Genomic DNA, 26328 nt, shown 5'->3' with positions numbered 1-26328 from the left:
CTGGAAAATGAAACTGCTATCAGAAAGTAGGTTAGGTTAGGTTAGAACTGTGAACCTCTGGAAAAGGAAACTGCTTGAAAAGTAGGTTAGGTTAGGTTAGAACTGTGACCCCCCGGAAAATTAAAATACTATCAGACAGTAGGTTAGGTTAGGTTAGAACTGCGACCCCCTGGAAAATGAAACTGCTATCAGAAAGTAGGTTAGGTTAGGTTAGAACTGTGAGGGCTGACCAAGGGGAAGGCTGCTAAACAGGAGCTCGAGCTGCAGTCTGAAGAGGCTCTGAGTGCTGTGGCCAAAAAAGTGACCCTAAGACGGCTTGCTCGCCAACGGGAAACGTTTGGGACGACAAGTGGGTCAGATGATGAACACAACAGCACAGCTCTGTCCCTAAACGAGCAGGTAAATGATAGTCTGGGACTTATCAAGGGTGTGGCCGCTGGGTCTAAAAACCTAAAGGGCACGTACGTACGTATCCTGAAGGAGGCGGTGGATGCGATCCAGGAAGCAGTTGGTGAGCTGAGGGGCCGGACTATCTCCGATGAGACGAGGAAACTCGCCGCCGAAAACGCTCGTTTAAAGGCGGATATGGTCGAGCTCCGTAAGGAAATGGGCGAGCTGCGAGCTAGCCTTGGGCAGCGCCTCGAAGACACGCGCCAAGAGATAGTGACAACACCGGCTCGAGAGCAAGGCGACCTAGAGAGCAACATTGTGGACAAAGTGAGTGCCATGATGGGTGCAAGGTTAAGCGCCTTGGAGGAGAGACTGCTCCCACAACAACCTGTCCAGGAGTTGACTGCTCCCACACCGTCCAAAGCAGGGAGCTCTCCACCCGGTCGCACCCCGGCTCCTACTAACTCAGGGAGTGCGAAGCGGGCCGCGAAGCAAAAAAGAAGAAGGAGAGGCCCAAAAAGCATCGTACGAGTGTCCCTGACCCTGCTTCCCAAGTCCGGCAGCCGCAGCCGCAGACACCAGTGCCTGCCTCTGAAGAGGATTGGACGGTTGTGGGCAAGCGGGGTAAGAAGAAGAAAAAATAAGACCCCCGCTGGAGCAGCAACGACTGCGAAGGCACAACAGCCGGCGGCCCCGCGGAAAGCACAAGAGGGGAAGAAGGGTCGTAAAAAAGACAAGGCGACACTGCGCACTCCGCAGTCAGCAGCCGTGGTCCTCACCCTTCAGATGGGAGCAGAAGAGAGGGGCGTCACCTACGGAACGGTAATCACCGAGGCCAAATCAAAAATTTCCCTGAGCGGGCTCGGTATCACTGGTCTGAGGTTCCGTAGGGCAGTGACAGGGGCGGCAATTCTTGAGATCCCGGGCCCGGTCTCCACCAGTGGCGACAAAGCAGACTCTCTTGCTGCTAAACTGAGGGAGACGCTAAATGAGGCCGACGTCCGTATCGCTAGGCCGGTAAAATGCATGGAGATGCGCATTTCAAGCTTGGATGACTCGGTCTCAGAAGCAGAGCTCGCCGCTGCCGTGGCGAAAGGCGGGGGGTGTGCCCTCGAGGCGGTTAATGTCGGCCGGATTTCCCGCACGCTGGCAGGCCTGGGCACAGCATGGGTTCGTTGCCCTGTAGCAGCCGCCAAGAAAGTGGCTGAGGGGCGACTCCTCGTCGGCTGGGCTTCGGCTAATGTGAAGCTGCTGGAGCCTCGACCCCTGAGGTGCTACCGCTGCCTGATGCCTGGCCATGTTAGGAACGGGTGCACCTCAGAAATCGACCGCAGCGACCAATGTTATCGCTGCGGTAAAATCGGGCACCGGGCCAGGGACTGCACCGCCGCGCCCCACTGCACTCTGTGCGCAGCAGGCGACAAACCTGCAGATCACAGTGCTGGTAGCAGTTCCTGCTCGATGGGGGCTAAAGCCCCGAAACGCGCGTCTCGGAAGGTGGCCAGCAAACTAGTCACCCCTAGAGCGTCTACGCCTCCGGCTACACAAGAGGGCACGATTAACAATGCGCCAAAATGAATCAGGCAGTTAATCGAATCCTCCAGGCGAACATAAACCACTGCGCCGGGGCTCAAGATCTCCTCCTGCAGTCCATGGCGCAGTGGTCGATAGATGTCGCTGTGGTCGCCGAGCCGTACTATATCCCTCCCAACCACAACTGGGCTGCGGATGTGGACGGCTTGGTGGCCATTATAACAAAGGCAGGGGCAGAGGGCATAACGCTCTTGTCGAGGGGTCAGGGTTATGTGGCGGTTATCTGGGGTGACATCACCCTGATCGGGGTATACTTCTCCCCCAACAAAAGAGTCTCCGAGTTCGAGGCTCTCCTCGGCCACCTAGCGGCTCTCGTGGGGCAGACCCAACCGCGCCAGGTAGTCGTCGCGGGTGACTTAAATGCCAAGTCCATGGCTTGGGGCTGTCCCGCGACAAATATTCGAGGAGACCTTCTGGAGGAGTGGGCGACAATGACCGGCATGTCGATTCTGAACCGAGGGTCGGCAAGCACATGCGTGCCCTGGCAGGGTGAGTCCATCGTGGACGTAACGTTCGCGACCCCGGCACTCGCGACCCGTGTCCGTGATTGGAGAGTACTAGAGACGGTGGAAACACTATCGGACCATTTGTACATTCGGTTTGATGTCTCCACGTTCTCCGGGGGTACGACAGTCACAGATCGTCACCCGAATCGCCGTACCGCGACCTCTTCCACTCGGTGGGCCCTAAACAGCCTAGATCGTGAAGCGGTAGAGATAGCGTCTATCGTCCAGGCCTGGACAACATCTACCGGGCCTGTGGAGGTCGAGGAAGAGGTAGCCTGGTTCAGAGAAGCCATGTCACAAGTCTGTGATGCAGGCATGGCTCGAGCCAAGCCTCGACCTCCGAAACGGCAAGTGTATTGGTGGTCTCGAGAAATCGCAGAACTTCGATGCCGTGCCAACAAGGCGAGACGTCAGTACACTCGGTCCCGCCGACGAAGGAGGACCCGAGACGTCGACGAGGAGTCGCGGCTGTACAGCGCGTACAGAGAGGCGGTCAAGACGCTGCAGATTTCCATCTGCGAAGCGAAGGCGAGCGCCAAAGCGGAGCTTCTCGAGACTCTAAACCGAGATCCATGGGGGAGGCCCTACAAGGCGGTCAGGGGCAAACTACGCCCCTGGGCCCCTCCCTTGACGGAGAGTCTCGAGCCTCGGTTGCTGGAGGTTGTTGTTTCTAGCCTGTTCCCGAACAGACCGGAGCACCAGCCCCCAGCAATGGCACCTCCCCGTCAGCGCGCTGGATATGAGGTTGCGGAAGTCGATGTTCCTCCGGTAACGGAGGCAGAACTAGACGCAGCCGTGTTTAAGATGAAAGCCAAAAACACGGCACCGGGTCCAGATGGGATCCCAGGACGTGTCCTGGCTCTGGCGCTGCGGGCCCTGGGGGAGAGATTTCGAGGACTACTGGACGCCTGTCTACAGTCCGGCCGATTTCCGACCATCTGGAAAACCGGCCGGCTCGTCCTCCTGAAAAAAGACGGGCGCCCCGCGGATTCTCCATCAGCCTACCGTCCGATCGTGTTGCTCGACGAGGCTGACAAGCTCTTCGAGCGTATCATCTGCTGTCGCCTCGTCGAGCACCTCCGGGGAGTGGGACCCGATTTGTCCGAACACCAGTTTGGATTCCGAGAGGGCAGGTCGACAGTAGATGCGGTCGCGCGAATCAAAGCACTCTCAGATGAGGCGGTCGGCCACGGTGGGGTTCTCTTGGCGGTGTCCTTGGATATCGCCAATGCCTTTAACACTCTACCGTGGTCGTGTATTAGGGAAGCACTGAAACACCACAAAGTGCCCCTCTATTTGTGCCAAATAGTCGGGTCCTACCTTTCGGAGCGGTGTGTGGAGTACCCAGTCCGGGGCGGCGGGCTGACAAGGTGGGAGACATCGTGCGGTGTTCCACAGGGCTCGGTCTTAGGGCCGCTTCTGTGGAACATCGGGTACGACTGGGTCCTGCGGGGGAGCTTCTACCGGGATCAAATGTGACTTGCTACGCAGACGACACGCTGGTCACATCCCGGGAACCTCGTACCGGGAAGCAGCACGCCTTGCCACCGTGACGGTAGCACAGGTGGTGAGGCGCATAGCGATGCTGGGTCTGGAGGTGGCGTTGCACAAGTCTGAGGCACTCTGCTTCCACACAGCCCGGAAGGCGCCGCCTGCTGAAGCCAGCATCGTTGTTGGTGGCACTCGAATCGAGGTCAAGTCCAACATGAAATATCTTGGACTTGTCCTTGACTCCCGCTGGAACTTCCGCGAGCACTTTGTCCGCCTGACCCCCGACTCATGGCAGCATCGGCCGCACTGAAGCGACTGATGCCCAACATTGGTGGGCCGGAGGTTGCGAGCCGCCGTCTTTATATGGGGGTGGTGCGATCGATGGCCTTGTACGGGGCACCGATCTGGGCGGAGAACCTGGCGGCCCGAAATGTCGCCCTGCTGAAGAGGGCTCAGAGGGCGATGGCGATCAGCGTCGTACGCGGGTATCGCACCACCTCATACGATGCGGCGTGCTTACTAGCGGGAACGCCTCCTTGGAACCTGAAGGCGGAGGCCCAAGCGTCTCTGTATGAGTGGCGTAGGGACCTCCGGCTCCAGGAGTACCATCCTGCGCCCAGAGAAGTAGAGGCACAGAAGCTCCTCGTCCAGCAGTCCATAGTCCTCCAATGGGAGGAACAACTGGCTGAACGAGAGGAAGGACACAGGACTGTCGAGGCAATCCGGCCGGTCTTACAAGACTGGCTGGAGAGAGAATGGGGCTCATTAACCTTCCGGCTGGTGCAGGTGCTTACGGGTCATGGCTGCTTCGGTAGCTACCTGCACCGGTTCGCAAGACGGGAGGTGACAGCCGAGTGCCATCAGTGCAGATGCGACGAGGACACAGCGCAGCATACTCTGGAGGAATGCCCTGCCTGGGCGGGGCAGCGCCGGGACCTCGTGGCAGTGGTGGGAGACGACCTCTCCCTGCCGGCCGTGGTTAAGGCTATGGTCGCCAACGAGAGGTCGTGGAAAGCGGTCCTCTTCTTCTGCGAGGATGTAATGTCGCAGAAGGAGGCGGCGGAAAGGGAAAGGGAGGCAGACCCAGCTTCGCACCCTATCCGCCGTAAGCGCACAGGGGCCCGGAGAAGAGCTTATGCCCACCTCCTCCCCCCCACCTAGTGAAGTCTGGGCAGTGGCGCGGGGGCGTCACTGTCCATTACAAAGGCCGCACAGAGGAGGCGCGCGTGTAGCCCACATGCCGTCTGAGGAGGCAGGGGTAGAGGTTCCTCTCTAGCCCTCACAGAGAAGGGCCCGCTGCAAGTGGTAGGGGCGGGCGGCGCCGGCGTGGTCACGGTTGCGTACTCAAGAGTTCCCGTGGCCACGCTCCATTGGCGGCGCGCAGGCATACCGTTGGTTTTTTAGTGGGTAGCGGCGCCTCTTGCCGAGTCCCACATAACCCGCACAACCTCCCCAGGTGTGTGGGTATACATAAAGTATTTTTCCAACGCAAAAAAAAAAAAAAAAAAAAAAAAAAGGTTAGAACTGTGACCCCCTGGAGAATGAAACTGCTGGAAAAGTAGGTTAGGTTAGGTTAGAACTGTGACCCCTGGAAAATGAAACTGCTATCAGAAAGTAGGTTAGGTTAGGTAATAATATGGTCAACAATTAATATGGCAATAATTGCTTATGGCGTTTGAATATTCTATGAAACCATATTATTGCACTTAATAATATGGCTAACAAATAGTATGGCATTGTATGATTATGGAAGGTAATATTCGGATAAACAACGAGTATGTCATATGATTTTTATGGTAAACAAATCATTCGGGCAAATGAAATTCAGGCAAGTTAGATTCGGGCAAATGAATATTATGTTATATGACTGTCGGGCAAACAATAGACAACCTGTTTTAAGAACTTTAGGAAGCATCCGTCAAGTGCACCAAGATGTGACGTTATTTGGATAAAGGGACCTTATTGTTGATGGCGCTTACGTCCCGCGGCGACATATTTGTATACGAACATCGCTCATAACGCCTTAAGCGCCAACGACAATATGATCCCTTTTCCCAGATAACGTCACATATGTTCTCAGTTTATCGCCGTCACGGTATTCCTGAACTAGCATTCTCGCGCTGACACGATTTTTCAGAACCATTTTGTGTGAGTTTTACAAAGTTTTCTATTATCTTTCAGTTATCTGGAGAGACGTTTCAGTTGCAAGAGGTGCAACTGGGTAAGAATAATTAATTGTTTTTTTCACCACACCAACTGTTAAAGGCTTATTTTGCTATTCGAAAATAGACAGCAAAATTGCATTTTATCCAAAAGAGTGCAAAGTAATTTCATACAAATTTTAACTTGATGTCTTAACACTTTAAGTTCTCGCGCTTTGTACACATATTTAAAAATTTAATTTAATTACACATATTTAATTTTTTTTTTATTGTTAATTAATCGCGTTCGACCTATGTGGACTTTAAATATTTGATGTCTTAAGCTGGCTGGTAGAATTTACCTTCACCTTCTTTTTTGGAACCTTCAGAGGAAATTATCTTCTCTCGACTTACTCTGGGAGGAATTCAACAAAAATGATGGAAATTTACGTGAGTACGACAATCCTAATCATACCTACTTCTGCAAAAATCTTTATGAAGAAACGTACGATACCTATCAACAAACAAGAGAATTAATCCAGTCAGCTTTCCCTTCCATTTCCTCGCCATCAGAAATAACCGAACCTCAAGGTGGTTCCCACAACATTCAACCGATACCAAGACAACAAACAGGAGTAGCCAAGACGTCATTGCCAGCATCCGTAAGCGATAAAAACCAGCATGAACCTTCATTTACCTCGCAAGGAAATAATAGCAAGTTAGACGAAATGTTACGCAAGCAAAGTAGCAATTTCAAGGCGTTAGCCCGAACACTGGCTAATATCAAGCTAGACAGTGTTAGCGAAAAATGGGAGTTTGAAGATATCATAAAGTCTCTGGATGCTCGCTGGGCTGCCATCGATTCGCTGCACTGGGAGATAGATAGTGAACTCGGGGGAACGGACGAGGACTACGAAGCCATCTTTACGAAATATGAAAACGAACATGCCACCATGAAGAGGCAGATTAACAGCAAATTGTGGTCAACGTCGCACATAGAAAAGTCTACCCCACGTCTAGACATCCCCATATTTCATGGTCACTATCAACAATGGGTCTCGTTCAAAGATTTATTTACCGAAGCTATCCACAATAATACATGTTTATCTAACGCACAAAAGATGCAATTCCTGAAAAGCAAGATCAAGGGTGAACCGGAAAGACTTATACAACACCTACCCATTAGTTCAGATAATTATACTACGTGCTGGGAAATATTAAACCATCGGTATAACAACAAAAAATTGATATTTACGACTCACATAAACAACATCATGAACATTCCAGTGATGCAACAAGCTACGTCAACCTACGTCAAGCGGCTACATGACGTCACTATAGAAAGTTTGAACGGCATAAAAAACCTAGGAGTCAACATTGAAACGTGGGATCCGATATTAGTCCATTTATTGCAGCAGAAATTGGATACCGAAACTCATAACGAATACCTAACAGCTCTGAAACAACCGAGAGAACTACCGTCGTTAAAGGAGTTCTTGTCATTTTTGGAGGGAAAATTCACCGCTATGGAATCATCACGGCGCAAACAAGAAGCCGCCATTACTCGAACAAGTTTTAATACAACGTCAACATCTAATAATCAAAACAAATCAAGCCGTTTCAATCAGTATTTTACAAGCAACCAGTCGAAAAATAATAAACCAGGGCTAGAATACAGGCGCAAGTGTCCAGTTTGCCAACAAGAACATGGAATTTATTTCTGTACAGAGTTCAAAAACATGGCCCCAGGACTTAAACGGAAAACAATTACAAAACTAAATCTTTGTAGTAATTGTTTATACAATCATCATGGCAAACCTTGCAATTCTACTAAACGGTGCCAAGAATGCAACGGGTATCATAATACACTTTTACACGAAGCATATTACAATCAAAATAATGCGTCGCAAAATACGGTCGGAAATCAAAGTCGACAACAAGGATTTGGGACACACGTGGCCCAACAATGTGAAGAGAACAATCAAGACCCCAATATCCTCTTAGCTACAGCTATGATCAAGATCCTGGGAAAAAATGGAGTACCCCTTATGATGCGTGCCTTAATAGACCCGGGGGCCCAGATGTGTTTGATTTCTGAAAATGCCGCTCAACAACTAGGGTTGCCCCGACAGCAAGGAAAGGGAGTGATCACAGGAGTGGGCCTTAGGGATAACATATGCAAAGGCATGCTGTATGTAACCTGTTTATCGTCAGACGAAAAATATGTCTTTGGCACCGAGGCCTTTATTATGAAGGATTTAACAAGAAAACTACCCAATTTCACGTTTCCCAAAACAAGATGGGATATTTTGGACACTTTACCACTAGCAGACCCCGATTATAACGTCAACAGCTCAATCGATATATTATTGGGCGCGGAGATATACGCAACTATTCTAATGCATGGAATGTACAAACATAAAGATTCACCCTTTGTCGTACAAGAGACGCACCTAGGATGGATTATATGTGGGAGAGTACCGCAAAACTTTCAATGCAATATGGTATTAAACAACATGGAAGACATACATAAATTCTGGGAAATCGAAGATATACCAAGCCAAACACTCGCAAACAGTGATGAGGATGAGTGTGTCAAATTTTACAAGGAAACAACAACAAGGTTGGCAGACGGAAGATATCAAGTTCGGATCCCTCTGAAAAAGGCTGGATTGCAAAAACTAGGTCACTCAAAATGTAAAGCTATAGCGCAATTCCGACAATTAGAATATAAATTCAATAAAAACAAACATATTGCGCAACATTACAAGTCATTCATACATGAATACCTATCAATGGGTCATATGACATTATCGCCGACTCAACATTGGAATAAATCACGTGAGACAAGTGAAACGCGTGACTGCTATCTACCACATCATTGCATTTTAAGAGATTCCACCACAACAGCTCTGAGAGTCGTTTTTAATGGATCTGCTAACACCTCTACCGGAGTCAGCCTTAATGACATAATGCACAAAGGACCCAACCTTCAGAAAGATCTTTTATCACTAATTCTGAAATGGAGACAGCATCGAGTTGCCTACATCGCCGACATCGAGAAAATGTTTCGACAAATATGGGTGCATCCAGAAGATCAGATCCTGCAGAAGATTATCTGGAGAGATTCGCCTCAAGACAGGTTACAAGAATACCAACTAACAACAGTCACTTACGGTCAAAAAGCAGCACCTTTCCTAGCAATGATGACCTTAAAGCAATTAGCCCATGACGAAAGATGCAACTACCCTGAAGCCGCACAAGCCCTCGAAGAATGCTTCTACATGGATGACCTTCTACACGGCTCCCACTCCGTCTCATCAGCTAAACAATTACAGCAACAATTACAAAAGCTACTACAATCTGGAGGTTTTTACTTAAGAAAATGGATGTCAAACCACCAGGAGCTGTCCAGACCTGACTATCAAAATAAGTCAGATGAAAACAAATACAACTTCAAAGAGATGGAATCAAGAAAAACATTAGGACTCCAATGGGACCCTTCTCAAGACATCTTTCATTTTGAATCTAAATTGGAATCAACTTCGGACGTCGCACAAAATACAACAAAACGTCAACTATTATCAGAAATCTCCAAATTATTCGATCCTTTGGGTTGGCTCACCCCCTATCTACTAAACTGAAACTACTTTTTCAACTTTTGTGGACAACTCCTCTGAAATGGGATGACAACATACCTAATGACATGCATAAGGAATGGAAAATTATTAAAGAAGACATAAACAATAACATAAACACATTCAAAATAGAAAGATGGATCGGCACTCACGTCGTCAGCGATATCGAGTTACATGCATTCAGTGACGCGACGCCGCAAGCTTATGCGTGCGTCATTTATTGCAAAATAAACATAGAAGGCCAGACGAAAATCGTTTTACTAGCTGGAAAATCAAGATTGGTGCCGAATAGCAAAACTGTCACATTGCCAAGAGCAGAATTGTGTGGAGCCCATCTTCTTGCCAAACTAATGATTAAGATAAAGCAATGTTTAAACAACCATAATATCAAGGTCTATGGTTGGGTGGATTCAACCGCAGTCTTGGGTTGGCTGCAAGGCGATCCTAACCGCTGGAATACATTCGTCGCCAACAGGGTGCGACAAATCACAGAAGTCATCCCTCCCGAGTGCTGGCGCTACGTTAAATCGGCAGAAAACCCTTCGGATTGCGCAAGCAGAGGACTTACCGCGTCTCAACTAAAACAACATACTTTATGGTGGCAAGGGCCCACCTGGTTGCCGACATTTCAAGCAGATAAATACGATAAACAAATGAACTACCCAACCCACGAAGAACAAAATATACCACAAGTGAACGTTGCGGTAAATACTGAACCAGAAGACAATCTCATCGACCAACTAATAAACAAATACAGCTCATTCTCAAAATTAATACATGTACTAGCCTGGGTCCGCCGATTCATATCAAAAAAGCAAGACAGAAAATCTAGTAATTATCTGCATTTATCCGAACTACGAGAAGCAACGACCTTAATTATTAAGCGAGTCCAAAAAACCGAATTTCAAGAAGAATACCAAGCATTGAAGAAAAGCCGATCAATTTCAACTAAGAGCAACATACTCGATTTGTGTCCATTTATAGACGAAGAAGGCGTCCTACGAGTCAAGGGAAGATTGAGAAACGCGTACATTACGTTTGACATGAAACACCCAATCATTTTACCGCATAAACATCGCTTGACTAGCCTTATCATAGACCACGCACATAAAATGGCTCTTCATGGCCCTGCGCGAACAACCCTAAACTTCATACGAAATAAATATTGGATCGTTGGGGGCAACAGCGCCACCAAACAATTTATTCGTCACTGCGTAATCTGCAAGAAACAAAAAGCAAACATGCGAAATCAAATCATGGGGGATTTACCTGCAGCAAGAAGCAATCCATCTCGTCCCTTTGAACATACTGGCGTAGACTTCACCGGCCACGTATTCCTTAAAGCCAACAAGGGTCGCGGTATCAAGACCACTAAAGGATACGTTTGCGTGTTTGTCTGCATGGCTACAAAAGCTGTCCATCTCGAGCTGGTATCTGACATGACAGCATCAGCTTTCATAGCAGCTTTGCGCAGAATGGCTGCTCGAAGAGGAACTCCGCTGCACATCTACAGCGATAATGGAAGAAACTTCCTTAAGGCTAGCAAGATACTTAAGGAAGAATACCTTGAAATCCAAAATGTCGTGAACACCGAATGTCAGGGAGCAATATCAGACATGGGAATCACCTGGCACTTCAATGCACCCGCATGGCCTTCAGCAGGAGGATTATGGGAAGGCTGTGTTAAGGTTTTCAAGTACCACCTGAAGCGTGTCATCGGAGAGCAAAAACTAACTTATGAAGAATTCAGCAGTTTATTAGCTCAGATCGAAGGATGCATGAATTCGAGACCACTATGCGCTATATCTGAAGATCCTGATGACATCAACTATTTGACTCCTTCCCATTTTCTCAGTAGCGGACCCACTTTAACATTGATCGAAACAGAAAGAGATTTGCGTACCCGATGGCAACTCACTCAGAAAATATTTCAAGACTTGTGGAAGAGATGGCGTTCTGAATACCTAGCACTGTTAAACTCAAGAAATAAATGGAAAAAGTCACAAGACAACATCAGCATCAATGACGTCGTGCTTATTCATGACGATAACCTGCCGCCCGGCAAGTGGGCAATGGGCAGAGTTATAGAGCTACATCCGGGACAAGACGGATATGTAAGGGTTGTTACACTCAAAACAAAAAACGGCACACTGAAGCGCCCAGTAGTCAAGCTCTCCCTTTTGTTAGAGCACACCGAAGAAGAGCCCAGAATGAATCAAAGTAACTCGCTACCTGAGCGAGATACCGATAAGCAAAACTCGACAAGAAGTTATCAAAAACCGAAGGCAAACAAGGCCACATTGTCATCAATATTCGCCGTATTACTACTACTTTTATCATGCCTCACAACCGGTCAGTGCGATGTCAACATCATACCATTTCGTGAAACACAAGGGCTATACTTCGATAAATTAGCAAACATGTTGCTAATTAGAGATGAATGGAAGCTGGTCGTCTATTACAACATGGAGCCTTACTGGGACGCAACAAACGCATTACAAAAATACAGCCGATTTCTAAAAGATACATGCGAAACTATCAAGACACAAGTCCACTGTGACGTAATATTACTACAACTTCGTCATGGATTCTCCGAACTTGAGTACTATAATGAAATATTACTCAGTCAGCATTCGAGCACCCGACAATCATCGCTACGAACACTACGAACCCGCCGCGGCCTTGCCGACGGTGTCGGTTACTTAGCTAATAGCCTATTTGGCGTATTAGATGCACGATTCGCCGAACAATATAGAAGAGATATTGCACTTTTACAACACAACGCTCAGCACATGGCTTCACTTTGGAAAAATCAAACCTCCGTAGTCGAAGCGGAATATAATTTATTAAAGCGTAGCGAAGATACAATGAATCAACAGCATAAAATGATAAATCAACATATGAACAATTTGGAAGAAGCGTTCAAGAATTTACAACACAAGGTTGAAACTAACAACATAGTTAATGACTTCAACTTAGGAACTATTATCGCAAGTAATATGCTCCACAACTTAAAGGGAATGCAGGACATGTTATTGGACACCGTCACCGACATCCACCAAGGACGTTTTAACCCACACGTGCTCACTCCGGAACAACTTATTAATGAGTTAAGCGCCGTTGCAAGCAATCTACCAAGAGACGTGTCCCTGCCTATTGACAACTTACACACGGATCTACGCAAAATATACAACCTGTTGAAAGTAAAGGCAAGGATGATGGACGACGTACTTATTTTCGAGATAAGGCTGCCTCTAGTTAGCCGAGATGTTTATGAACTTCTAAGGATTATTCCGATACCCAAAAGGACTGGAAACAAGATAACCACTGTTATACCTGTATCGGAGTATGTCTCCATAAACATGAAAAAAGACATGTATATTCCTGTCTCAGAAAATGATATCAGAGCTTGCACAATATCATCAGATTCCTATTTCTGCTACATCAAGAAACCAGTCTATCAATTGAAAGGCGACAACAGTTTTTGTGAATCAGACAAATCGGGATGCAAGACTGCCAGCACGACATGCACAAATAATTGGATCGAAAGTAGCGCTCTAAATACCTATATTTATTTTTGTTGTGCACAGTGTCAAGTTCGAACATTGTGCGCGGATCAAGTCACCGCGCACCAGCTGACGAATGCCGGACTTATAAACGTAGGTCATGGCTGCATTATTAAGACTAATAATTTCTCTGTTTTTCCACATAAACCTCACTGGTCTGAGCTTAAAATGAAACCTGATTTATACATCCCTATTATGGCACCTATAAATCACGTAATCAATATTACCATACCTCCCCTCCAACAGAAAAACGAATCTGAAGATCTACAAAGGGAAACTAGCGAACTTGGAGAAAAGATTGAACAATTGAAGACCACCGAAGTTAACGCCGAGACCATATCATATCACGATATTCATCACTACGCCATGATATACGTGATTCTTGGAGTATTCGGAACTACAGCATTATTTATCATAATACGACGAACGCTCGGGAAAATGCCGCCTACGCCGTCCCGACACATCGCCGAGGAACCTCCGGCCGCCACGCCGCCCCCGCCCCGCGCGTCGCCGCGCTCCGTCGTCGTCACCGAGGCGCACCAACTCAGCGATGAAGAACACTGCGACACGTCAAATCCTTCGCGATTAGATAAGGCGACATCCCCTTCATTTAAAGTAGTTACTTTTAGTTAGATTTAATGTTTATCATGTTTTTAGCAGCATCTCCCTCTCCTCTCAACCGCCCCCGGAATATGTACAAGTAAATTGCACATGCGTCATCGAGTAAAGAATCATGTGATTATTGTTTTTACCAGTCATGTGATTGATTGCACCATCAGCATTTAGTTTGTATATAAACACTACAATTAGGTAAATGCCTACTCTTTTATTACACTCTATTCATTCGATTCTATTCTGTCTAGACAGTACAATCATTACAATAAAGCAAGTATTTCTCGAGAACGTCTTTGAGTTAACTCTTACATCAACCTATCAAGTAAATGTTAGAGTAAGCAAGTACTTTAACACCTATAAATGATGATTTTGAGTCATAAATATTAAATAAATTGATGGATTTTATTTATTTTGATATTTTATAGTTAATATTTTATTCGTGTTGGTGTGGTGAAAAATTTTGTGTTTCACTCGGTGGCAATGTTTGCTCGCTACGCTCGCGGTTCAATATTGGAATATTTCGCTTGCTCGGGTATCAATATTGGCACGTGCGGTTAAACAACTACTTTGCCCCCTTGAAAAACAAATAACTATTTAAACATACCAGTTTAAAGATGTGGTTTTTCACAAAATCACGTCATCTCGTCGCCGTCTCTCCGTTTTGCCGTACAAGGCGGACAAGCAAGCCACACACACTTTCCCATTTATAATATGAGTTTGGATTACATTTAACACAAGCCTTCTTAAAGTTTAACTTGGGATACAGCAGCAGTACCTATCTTCTGTCGATTGCATACCTCCAAGTAAAATGTCAATTGGGTACATATATTTTTGACGTTGTAACGCTGGTAGTGATTTAACTATATATTATTTTTTAATACGACGTCAGTGGCAAACAGGCATACGGTCCGCCTGATAAAAAGCGGTCACCGTAACCTATGGACGCCTGCAACTCGAGAGGTTTCACATGCGCTTTGCCGACCCACATAGGGGTATTTCACTAAAAAAGCTAGATGTTAGTCGATATAAATAAGTAAAAATAAAAATAAATTAAAATAGCATATTTGGATTGACATAATAGAACTACTTATAGAAATGTATATAAATAATTTTGACCAGCTTTTTTATTGAAATACCCCTATAGGTGCGACCCATTAGAAACGTGTACACTCCTTCCATCCATCCATCCATTCCATGAGTCCATTTTACAGCAGCAATTCTATGGCAGTCTGAATCTGGACACTTTAACTCTCTATTATACTAACAACCACCACATTTGCTAACTTTTGGCGCTACAATACGAGTATACGGTGCACGTGGCGGGAATACTAATATCGTAACCTCGGAACGACTCGCCTGGGAACCTTCGCGGCATTCATCCTGGTTAAACTCTCGTTGTAGTGATGCTCGGAATATTGCTTCCGGGAATGTTCATGGAAATATTAGGAAGGAAGCAAAATAAGATTAGCCTCCCAAAGCTGTTACTCCTAGCAATAAGTGCATAGAAGTTTTTTAAATTGCGAACGTGCTCATAGAATGTTCTCGATCTTGTTCTTCGCACATTTGTTTCCAAACTTTACGGTCAATTTCTACGACAGCTGCAGGGTTAAAAAATGTTTTTTTTTAGTTTACACTTAAATGAGCCAAGACCATTGGAGTTGCGTATAGGGGGTGGTATATCATTCCAGCACTTCGTAGCAGAATATCTAAAACTGCCACGAAATTCTGCTAGACAAACTAGTCGGGTAGCTTCTCTCGTTGGCCTCTATATGGGTTCAATTGTGCCATGATTTACAGGCTAACAATCTGTCACAGCTATAATGTCACAATTTCATTTTCCTTCAACCGCTGAAACTTGTACAGTTTCATGTGCCCCTTCTACCTCTTTTGGAAATACACGCATGAATTTATTATGTACCTATTTATGTATATTTTACATGATATCAGTATAATAAATTTGTTGGCACATCACTAGAGCCATATTCGTAAGTAGGTCAATTTTGTTTCACAAGATTTCCCCACGATGTTCGACGGTGAGTTCGAGAAAACATGATTTATGAAAATGCATATTGAATTCCATTATGCATATGTATTTAATAATATTTCATTTTAGTTTCAAGCAGCTTGGTACCAACCAAACGCATTCTGAAGGGGTGGGGGGCAAAAATGGGGATGGAGCGATCGGGAATGTTGCGAATGCGGATGGCCAAAGCAAACTGTTCGGAATATTGTCCTCGAGTGTCCACTGACAAAGTACCAAGGCCCAGCGGAAATTTAAAAAACACAACGAGCGCAGCCTTAACCTACTTGGAGGAATGTAAATTTATTTGACACACGATAAATAAATAAAAACTAAAATCTACAAAGACGAATCACTGTTGCAATTTCTTGTAAACGTCCTTATTGAATTTGTTATGGAACACTTACATTTAGTTTTATACAAATTGAAAGACCCAGTAAAACAATTGAAATTGTTTTCCTCTAACAGAAAACATTCGCGATAGTGGTCAATAATTCACAATATTGTTATAGCGTCTTTTCTTGACACGGTAAATATGTTGATAACAGTATGCAAATGTGAAAGAGGTATCTCAAGATCGCAGTAAGTGGAAATCCGTGGGGTCTGCCTAGCTTTTCGGGAGACATTGATTATATGACTATAATTATTAGGTAATGCAAGTATATATGCAAGAGAGGGTGACAAACGATTGGGTTCTTCTAGAAACTTCACAGCTGTCAGGTCAGACTGCGCGTCTCAAATAGAGGCGTCTGCGCGCCGAGTAACGAATGTCAAAATAGATGTTGGTATTGTTGGTAGGAATGGTAGGCCATTTGCTTCAAAGACTTTTTTTATACTACGTCGGTGGCAAACAAGCGTACGGCCCGCCTGATGGAAAGCAGTCACCGTAACCTATGGACGCCTGCAACTCAAAGAGTGTCACATGCGCGTTGCCACCCCATTAGAAACTTGTACATTCCCTTTTGCTGTGTTAAATACACAGTAAAAAGGAGTGCACAAGTTCCAAGGAGGGTTCGGGTTGCCGACGACTCAAATAAATAAATAAATAATAAATAATAAATAAAAATTATAGGTCATTCTTACACAGATCGACTGAGGCCCACGGTAAGCTCAAGAAGGCTTGTGTTGTAGGTACTCAGACAACGATACATATAATACATAAATACGTATACTTATAGGTTATAGGTTATAGGTATACGCGGGCTCGGTTTCCGCAACTCGACGTCATAATTTGCGCCTATTTTGCGTGATGGGTTGCGGCACTATTCCTGCCAACCCAGCTCTACCAGAAAGCCTAGCAGACCCTTTATGTTGCCGACGACTTCTGGAAGACACCCCGGCGACCCGAGGTGTTGTGCCCGGTATTCTGCCACCCCTGGACATTCGAGAATGACGTGGGCGGCTGTTTCCTCTGCCTCCGTGCACGCTCTGCATAGGGGGCTGTCTGTAACACCCAGGGTGAATAAGTGTTTGTTGAAAGGGGCATGGCCAGTTGTGGCCCCCACTAAAAGTCGGAGCTGTGGCCTTTTTAGTTGCCTCACCTTTTTTGACAATCCGGGGGTGATTGTCGGGAGTGCTTCCTTTGCCTGTCTGCAGGTGCCTAGGTTAGACCAGTATTGTTGGTGTTTTACCTTGGTGTTGTAACGCAGCATGTTTCGAAGCCAAGCATAAGGTAATGGTAGTATGGGCTCCGGTCCTGCCACCTTCATTTCGGAGCCTCTACGCGCTAGGATGTCGGCTCCATCGTTACCTCGCGAGTTGCTGTGTCCTTTAATCCACTGAAGAGTTACGCTGTTGGTGGTGCATACCTCTGTCAGAGTTCTGTGACATTCGTAGATTAGCCCTGAAGTAAAGGTATAACTTTGTAGAGCTTGTAGTACTGACCTACTATCGGAGAGTATACGGATGGGGTAGTCACGTACCTCCCTTGAGACGATCGCATGTGCTGCCATTATGATGCCCATACATTCTGCCTGGAAGACTGTGTTGTGGGCACCAAGTGGTGTCGAGATGTGTATGTTGAGGTCCTCTGAGAATACCCCAGAGCCAGTGCCTGACCTTGTTTTTGATCCATCCGTGAAGATTCTCAGCTCCCTTGGGTTAAGTCCTTCACGTGGTTCTTCGTGTAATTGTATTTTGTATTTCTTGTCGAAGACGAATTGCTTCGGTATCTTATCGGTTACCGCCTCTATTAGCGGTGCCTTACCTGTCGCCTCATAGAGGATTTCGGTGTGAGGTACCCTAGGTATACTTATATACATAGAAAACATCCATGACTCAGGAACATTTATCTGTGCTCATCACACAAATAAATGCCCTTACCGGGATTCAAACCCGGGACCGCGGCGTAGCAGGTAGGGTCACTACTGACTGAGCCAGACCGGTCGTCAAATAGCTCATAGCTCAAAGGACAATAGACGGAATAAGTCAGTTCCGTAAGTCCTCCCGTCATGAGCAGACCGCACCCTCGTGCTATTTGGCTGCGGTCTGCAATGACTGCCGGAGATGCAATTTTTTCTATTTTTATTTTTATTCCAAATTTATGTTAGTAGGTCTGGTACTAAGGCTTTTCTTACTATTCTACTGACCACACTCTGTACAGTATTGCAAAAGCGCTTGTTTTAGCGGTAATAAAACTGAGCACTCTTCGCTAGTTTTATATCCGAGGAAACGAGACACGTCGGACGTTAGATGATTTTAGGTGAGACAATAAAATATCCGTTAGTCAATATCTCATAAGTACTGTTTAAAATTCTTCTATGAAGAAAGACCTAAGTATCTAAAACATAAAAGAGACACAGCGATTTTGATAGCTCACCGCAGGACTAGTAACTATAAACATCGCCGTGTCTCTTTTATTTACACGGGAGTGATTATCTTTTGTTCGTTTTTATAGCCGATACCTCATAGCTTACTAGCTCGCTGTGCCAGTGCTACAGCCGGGCGACGATATGCAGACTTATCTTATACTTTTAAACGAGCAATTCTTGTATATTTATTTATTATTTATTTATTTATTTATACCGACGATCTCGGAAACCGCTCTAACTATTTCGCTGAAATTTGTTATGTAGGGGTTTTCGGGGGTGAAAAATCGATCTAGCGTAGCCTTAGATCCCGGAAAACGCGAATTTTCGAGTTTTCATGAGTTTTTCTTTCGCGTTAGTAAACGTAAAATATGTTCGTTAATTTCGCCGCGCGCGCATCGATTCCGCTTAGCTTTGTTATGTGGGGGTTTTCGGGGGTGAAAAATCGATCTAGTGTAGCCTTAGATCCCGGAAAAAGCGAATTTTCGAGTTTTCATGAGTATTTCTTTCGCGTTAGTAAACGTAAAATATGTTCGTTAATTTCGCCGCGCGCGCATCGATTCCGCTTAGCTCAGTCGTACAAGGTCGGTCTAATGTACGCAGATAGATCGTCGGTGTCAGGGTTTCGAATCCCGGCCAGAAATTATTTTTTTGCTTTTTGTCTTTTTTTTTTGTTTTTGTAGGGGAGGGCGGGGCTGCAAGTTCCCGGGGTAAGTTGTTCCGACAGTTATAACTTTGCAAAGAAAAGAGATAGCAATACATGTGAAGTGCGTCGCTTAAGCATTAGGTGACGCGCAGCGCTGGCGGCCATGTTAGTTGCTCCGGCGGCGGCGGACGAGTGGCTGCGTGCACGGTGCTATTAAAACACCACGTGAGTACATTTTTTCGTATTTAGTCTTTTTGGTCTAGTTTCATTTGTTATTGACTGATTTGTGTGTATCTTTCCTATTTAAGAGTGGCATTAGTTAGGTATCCTATTATTTGAGTGTTTTTTCAATTGATTTCGTTAATTTTCTAGTATGACAATATTTATACAATAACGTAATATGGGGCTACAAGTTCCCTCCTAAAGGGGCCGGTTGTTCCTCGGAACAACTTACCCCATTCATTTTGTACTGGATACATTTTTTTGATGAATCTTTTTTTAGGATGGTACGTACCTACAGGCGCAAAACTGAACGCGGTAAAACTCCCAAAACTTTACTGCTCCAAGCTGCCAATGCCGTCATACAAGATGGAAGGAAAATAAAAACGGTCGCCAAAGAACTGGAAATTTGCCACATGACGCTATATCGATTTGTTAAAAAAACCAGAGCTGGTAAAGATCCTACCGTAGGCTATAAAAGCAGAGCAGTGTTTGCCCCGGAACAGGAGAAAGAACTAGTAAGCTACATTTTAAAGTGTTCCTCAATATACTTCGGTTTGTTGCCAGAAGAGGTGCGAAAACTCGCGTATGAGTGTGCAGTTAATTTTTCTTTGGACAACATTCCCCCTTCGTGGCACGAGAATGGAGAAGCTGGGGACGATTGGTTCACTGGGTTCATGAAAAGAAATCCAGAATTGTCAATTCGAACACCTGAAGCGACCAGTGCAGGACGTGCATCTGCATTTAACAAACATAATGTACATGAATTTTTCACTAAGCTCGGCGATATTCTACTCAAATATAAGCTACCACCTTCTAGAATATGGAACCTTGACGAGACTGGTGTCACAACTGTTTTAAAGCCCAAGAAGATAGTAGCTCAAAAAGGTACAAAACAGGTCGGTGCTATAGTGTCCGCTGAGCGTGGGACTTTGGTGACTGTCGAGTTAGCAGCAAGTGCCGCAGGAAACACGATCCCGCCAATGTTTGTGTTTCCCCGCTTGAAATTTAAAGACTTGTTTTTAAGAGATGGGCCCTCTGAGTCTATTGGAGCTGGGAATAAGTCAGGGTGGATGACTGCCACTGAGTTCCTTATATATATGGACCACTTTATCAAGTTCACAAAACCCACTCCGGAAGAACCTGTGTTATTATTGCTAGACAACCACTCTTCACACATAGACATCGACGTAGTAGAGAAAGCTAAAGCAAACTCAATAATAATGCTGTCATTCCCACCACACTGCACACATAGGCTACAGCCTCTGGATGTGGGCATCAATGGGCCTTTTAAATCGTATTGTAGTAAAGCTCAAGACAACTGGCTACGAAATAACCCTGGAAAAACAATGTCTATTTATGAAATTCCCGGAATCGTTAAATCAGCGTGGCCTTTAGCAGCAGCCCCTGTAACTATTATGAACGCTTTTAAAAAGACTGGAATATGTCCCTTTGATCCTGACGTATTTACAGAGGAGGACTATGCACCATCTTTCGTGACAGATCGGCCATTGTCACAAGCTGCTTCGTCTCAAGCGATGTCAAATGAGGAACCCCTCCAGCCTTCAAGCAGTTCAGTTGCGTCCAGAATAGATGACCAGCCTGGACCATCCAATATTCAATTATTACCTCAAAGTAATGTGCAGCCTGAACCTGTAACCATGAACACTTCAACATTGGGTCGGAATGGTGAACAACCTCAGCAACCGGCAAAAGATCAGGGTGATGCGTCTCAGGCTGCCGATTTGACCATCAATAGTGGACAAGAACTTCAATTAACACCAGCAAAGACAAATGGTCCAGCTGTGTTTAACCCTGCAATCGTAAAACCTTTACCAAAGGCACCACCAAGACTGCAGACTGCTACAAAGCGCCGTATAAGAAAGTCTGCTGTTTTGACCGACACGCCAGAAAAAAACGCATTAGCAGAAGAACAGGCAAAGAAGAAAGCAAAAAAGAACCAAGACATTACTAAGAAGGGAAAAGAAAACAAAAAAAATAAAGGAAAAGGTAAAGGAAAAGGAAAGGAAAAAGCTAAACGAAGAGTATTACAAGAAAGTGATAGTGATAGTAACAAGGATCTGGAATGGTACTGCATAGTTTGTTGTGATTCATATTCAAATTCTCGTCCAAGAGAACAGTGGATAGAATGTACAATGTGTAAAAACTGGGCCCATGTTAAATGTATAAATGAAGCTGGTATAACTTATGTCTGTCCCAACTGTGAGTCAGATGAAGAATTTAATGATGAACAAGAATAAAAGATGCCAAAGTTAAGTATGACTCCTTAAAACAAGACTAATTGTTTGTCATTCCACCTGAAAATAAATAATCATATACGTCAAGATATAGTGCTTAAATGAAAAAAGTAGGGACGTTACAAGTTTTTGTTTTGTTATTTGATTAGAACTGAAGTTGTGATCTCATTTGTCATTAGACTTATTAAGTAATGAAACGTTTCTTTAGTCTGAAGGTTACCGGTTGCTTTATTTAGTTAAAATAATTGCAGTTATGTATTTTATAAGATTTTTAACTTGATTAATAACTATTATAATTTAAAAGAAACATTTATGTGAAAGTTACCAGTTATGTTTGTTTTTTCAAGTTCTGTCATGGAAGTGCCATATATTTAAGTTATAAAAAAGTGTTTACCTGGATAATTATTGTATCCCTAATTAATATTAAGTATGCAGGTAGTTACATTTATAAGCTAAAGGATCTCAATTTTAGTTAAACAGTACATAATGTTCGTATAATTGTGTAATTTGTGTAACTAGTAGTTTTGTTGTTATTTTCTTAATATTTTATAACGGTGCCTTAACATAAATAAATGTAACGATTAAAATTATTGTTTTACTGGAAAGAAACCTAACTTACTATTATATTTTATTTATATTATGTAAGCGGAACAATTTGCCCCAGACACGGAACAACTCGCCCCAACGTGGGGTTGAATGTTCCTTTCCGAAATTTTGCAAATATATGCTTGTAAAAAAAAACTATTGAGAAAGTGGGCAAAAGAACTATACTATTAGAGAAATCGCTTATTACTCTATGTTAGGTTTAAATATGGAATATAAAACTTATCGTTTTCATCATATAACTTCATGTTATTTGAAAATCGGAACTTGCAGCCCCGCCCTCCCTATTTATAAGAGTTTTTTTTTTATCTAAAGACGTTATATATAATAAAATAGAACCGAGCGAAGCTCGGTCGCCCAGATATTATAGATAAATACATCGAGTATACATAGAAAACATGACTCAGAACCAAATATCCGTGTTCATCACACAAATAAATGCCCTTACCGGTATTCGAACCCGGGACTATCGGCCTAGCAGGCAGTATCACTACCGACTACGCCAGACCGGTAAAGACACGTTCTATATGACCCAGTGTCCCACTTAAGTAAAGCAACTTCCCCGCCTAATTTATCCACTCGGCACTCATCTCTTACGTCATCCGTCATCTTGAGACATCAGTCATCTTGCCTCGCTATGACGAATGAGGACTGCCCCAAAAACCGGTTTTTCATATAAGGAGTCCTCTTTTCGTTTCTTGGATATTGGTTTTCATGCAAAGTTTGAGACAATAAAACGTTTATTTATTAAATATATATAAATAAGTACTTGCATAACAATATTGTAAGGACATTCTTACACTGATGGACTAAGTGCGTTTTCACATTATCCGATCCAATATCGGAATGTCGGACAGATATCCCATACATTACAGGCGCCATCTTGGATTTCTTCGCTAAATTACAACTTTGCACCCTTGTATAACAAATAACTATCGTTTCACAAGGGGGCAAAGTTGTTGTGCCGCACTTTGCCCTCTTGTAAAACAATGCAGCACGGCAATATTGTCTCGCAGTCGCACGTGCCAATATTGAAGCCGAAGCAAGCGAAAGATTCCAATATTGAGCCGCGAGCGTAGCGTGTGATTCAAAAAGTGGAATCTTGAGCGTTGCGATGGTTTCAAAGCACGAAGGTTAAACAAACTTTGCCGCCGAGCAAAAACACAAAAATTTTCATTTTACAAAATACTGACTATAGAACAACAAACTAAATCAAATCTATCAATTTGTTCAATATTTATAATTCAAAATCATTATTTATAGGTAATTTCTACCAGCCAGCTCAAGTTATCAAGTTAAAATTTGTATGAAATTACTTTGAACTCTTGTGGATAAAATGCAATTTTATCTGTTTTCGAATAGCAAAGTAAGCCTTTATCAGTTGGTATAGTGAAAAACTCTTTGTTTCCCCACTCAATTTTCTGCCCCAACGTTTGGTTTTTACATCCCTTTTACTACCCATTACTACATTTACAGCATATTAATAGAAAACAAATGAATTCAGGTCAGCTGTCCTTTATTGGCCAATCACGGTTTACGATGCCTTTTTACCCCTCGTGCCCTCTATTATTCAGATTGTGCAAACAATAAACATGTATCGATACCAAATGGACAGATGTAGGTAACAAATCAAATTATTTTATTAAATATTTTTTTGATTTGTTTTTTAAGTAGTAACACTACTATATATATAAATTATAAACTGAAATAGATACCATACACCAGCGGTTCTCAAACTTATTTTCCCATGGAACCCTTTTAGAAAGTAAAACATCTGATGGAACCCTTAAATTTTTTTTTATTGCAATCTTTATTTTAATATAAAGCAATCATGATAGTAAAATCTAATCACTAGATTCTAATGTGAGGTATTACATGGAACTGTTTTTTATTTTTTAACAATTGGTTAATATTTGGTTTTATGGAAGAGAGTTGAAGTTGCATATCAGGTACCCAAAATTCACACGGAGCCCCCAGAGAGGCTTTGCGGAGCCTTAGGGGTCCGCGGAGCACACTTTGAGAATGGCTGCCATACACTAAAGAAAAAGCGATCAAGCCCACTGGTGGCGAAGCCGGGAATCGAACCCGGGTCTCCAGCTAACGCGGCTGACGTGATAAACCGCTACACCACCTCGACCGCCCAGCACTTGGGCTTGATCGCTTTTTCTATAGTGTATGGTATCTATTTCAGTTTACAAATGGACAGAGTTCACAAGTATTTTGGAGATATTAAAAGTAAAATGATGTTGTGGCCATCGAGAACTACCGTCAGTGGCTTTATTCAACTCGCATTAACTGTCAAAGTCAACAACAAAATCTAACTTGTTGTTTGAACCAAAAAGCACATAGACGCTATTTTATCCCAAAAACTTGTTGAACGAACATGAAAACTGGTTGTTTGCGAGTTTGAGAAATGAACTCGAAATCGCCGCCGATCAAAGCAGTGGTTTGTATTATAAATGAATGCGTAAAATCGAAATACTTGCCAACAGTGTGTGGGTGTGCATACAGGTGTAAAAGAATCATGTGTTTAAGGTACAGCGGGGCAAAACTCGACTGGGAGATAATTATAACAAATCCATTTTTAGGGTTCCGTACCAAAAAGGTACAAACAGGAACCCTTATGGTGCGACTCTGTCCGTCTGTCTGTCCGTCTGTCACATTCCTAAATATCTCGAGAACTACTAATGCTATCAACTTGAAATTTGGAATAGTTATGAACATTGTAAACCTCTACAAATAGAAAGTATAATTTTTTTAAATTTATGAATTTTAATTGTAGAAAATGGCCAAAATGAATGGGGGGCAAACTGTAAATTTCAAGTTACTAAATCAAGTGAGATATCGTTAGAAAGAGCGCAAATTGAACGTAAATAAACTATTTTTTATAATTTTTTTGTTGTGGAAAAAAAAATAATTTTGAAGGAAAATGTAAAAAAAAATACCGTTCCCCCCCCCCCTTATCTCCGAAGTTCACCAACTAAAAATTATGAAAATTTTAGGAAACATTGGTTTTATGCTAAATATTACAGGAAAAATATAATCGTGTTTGTATCTTGGAAACTTTTTTTTTAATTCACAAAATTTTTTCATATTTTTACTTTCAAGTTACCCACCCTTGCGAATGTATATCGTACTTCAAATTAATACGAGATGTTACGTAAACCGTCTTCTTTCCAATAAAGTAAAAACTGTTTAAATCGGTTAACATTATAAAGAATTATCCCTAAAAAACCAACATAGGTCGCGCAAATTAGTTAGTGAATTCACGAAGAGATGGCGCTATACACAATAATGCTCATTAGTACCTATACTTTTGTCTTCTAGTCAAGTCATTAGAGTTATATGAAAACATGAGATTATTTTAACTAGGTAGTTTGAAAGAAAGTTTGTACGGGACCCTCGGTGGGCGAGTCCGACTCGCACTTGGCCGGTTCTTTTATTTTCCATAATTACTCTATGATGTTGAGTTCTACATGTATCCTCTGAACACGCCTACCATACCTCTATTTAATAATACAAACATTGTCAAATATGGAAAAAATGGACCAGTTACACGTAAGTCGGTACTACTTTGCGAACATACGATAATAGTGTATTACGATACAGGTGCGAAAATAGTTCGAAATGAAAACACAAAGGAAGGGAGTTTTTTTAAATCGACACGAGTTACAATTTTAGCCTCTAGGTGTGCTCTACGTCAGAATTTCGTACGAGTCCGCGTGGCAACATATTTTTCGGGAGCCACTGAACTTGTTTACGTTGCGATTCAGCGAGGAAATGGCGCCAGCATCCTTGGTACAACAATACAAGATTTTTTTTGTCTTATTTTTTC

At 43.8% G+C, this 26328-nt stretch overlaps 1 protein-coding gene across 1 annotated transcript; it reads left to right on the top strand.

Moving 5' to 3' along the window:
* The first annotated feature begins 8837 nt into the window (after positions 1 to 8837).
* On the top strand, positions 8838 to 14052 carry LOC125233489. Its single transcript, XM_048139526.1, has 3 exons — positions 8838 to 13418; positions 13572 to 13894; positions 13983 to 14052. The coding sequence occupies exons 1-3, from the start codon at positions 9828 to 9830 to the stop codon at positions 14050 to 14052; spliced, it is 3984 nt and encodes a 1327-aa protein (XP_047995483.1). The 5' UTR covers positions 8838 to 9827.
* Positions 14053 to 26328: the final 12276 nt, after the last annotated feature.

This window comes from Leguminivora glycinivorella, chromosome 14 (assembly GCF_023078275.1).
Source record: "Leguminivora glycinivorella isolate SPB_JAAS2020 chromosome 14, LegGlyc_1.1, whole genome shotgun sequence".
In the NCBI taxonomy this organism is placed as follows: domain Eukaryota; kingdom Metazoa; phylum Arthropoda; class Insecta; order Lepidoptera; family Tortricidae; genus Leguminivora; species Leguminivora glycinivorella.
This window is presented reverse-complemented; position numbering and strand designations above follow the sequence as displayed.

Excerpts from the sequence above, each read along its gene's own strand:
- LOC125233489 (XM_048139526.1), top strand. The coding sequence starts at position 9,828 with ATGCATAAGGAATGGAAAATTATTAAAGAAGACATAAACAATAACATA. Across the intron at positions 13,419-13,571 it reads CGAATGCCGGACTTATAAAC|AAAAACGAATCTGAAGATCT; the intron begins GTAGGTCATGGC and ends CCCCTCCAACAG. Across the intron at positions 13,895-13,982 it reads GATGAAGAACACTGCGACAC|CAGCATCTCCCTCTCCTCTC; the intron begins GTCAAATCCTTC and ends TCATGTTTTTAG.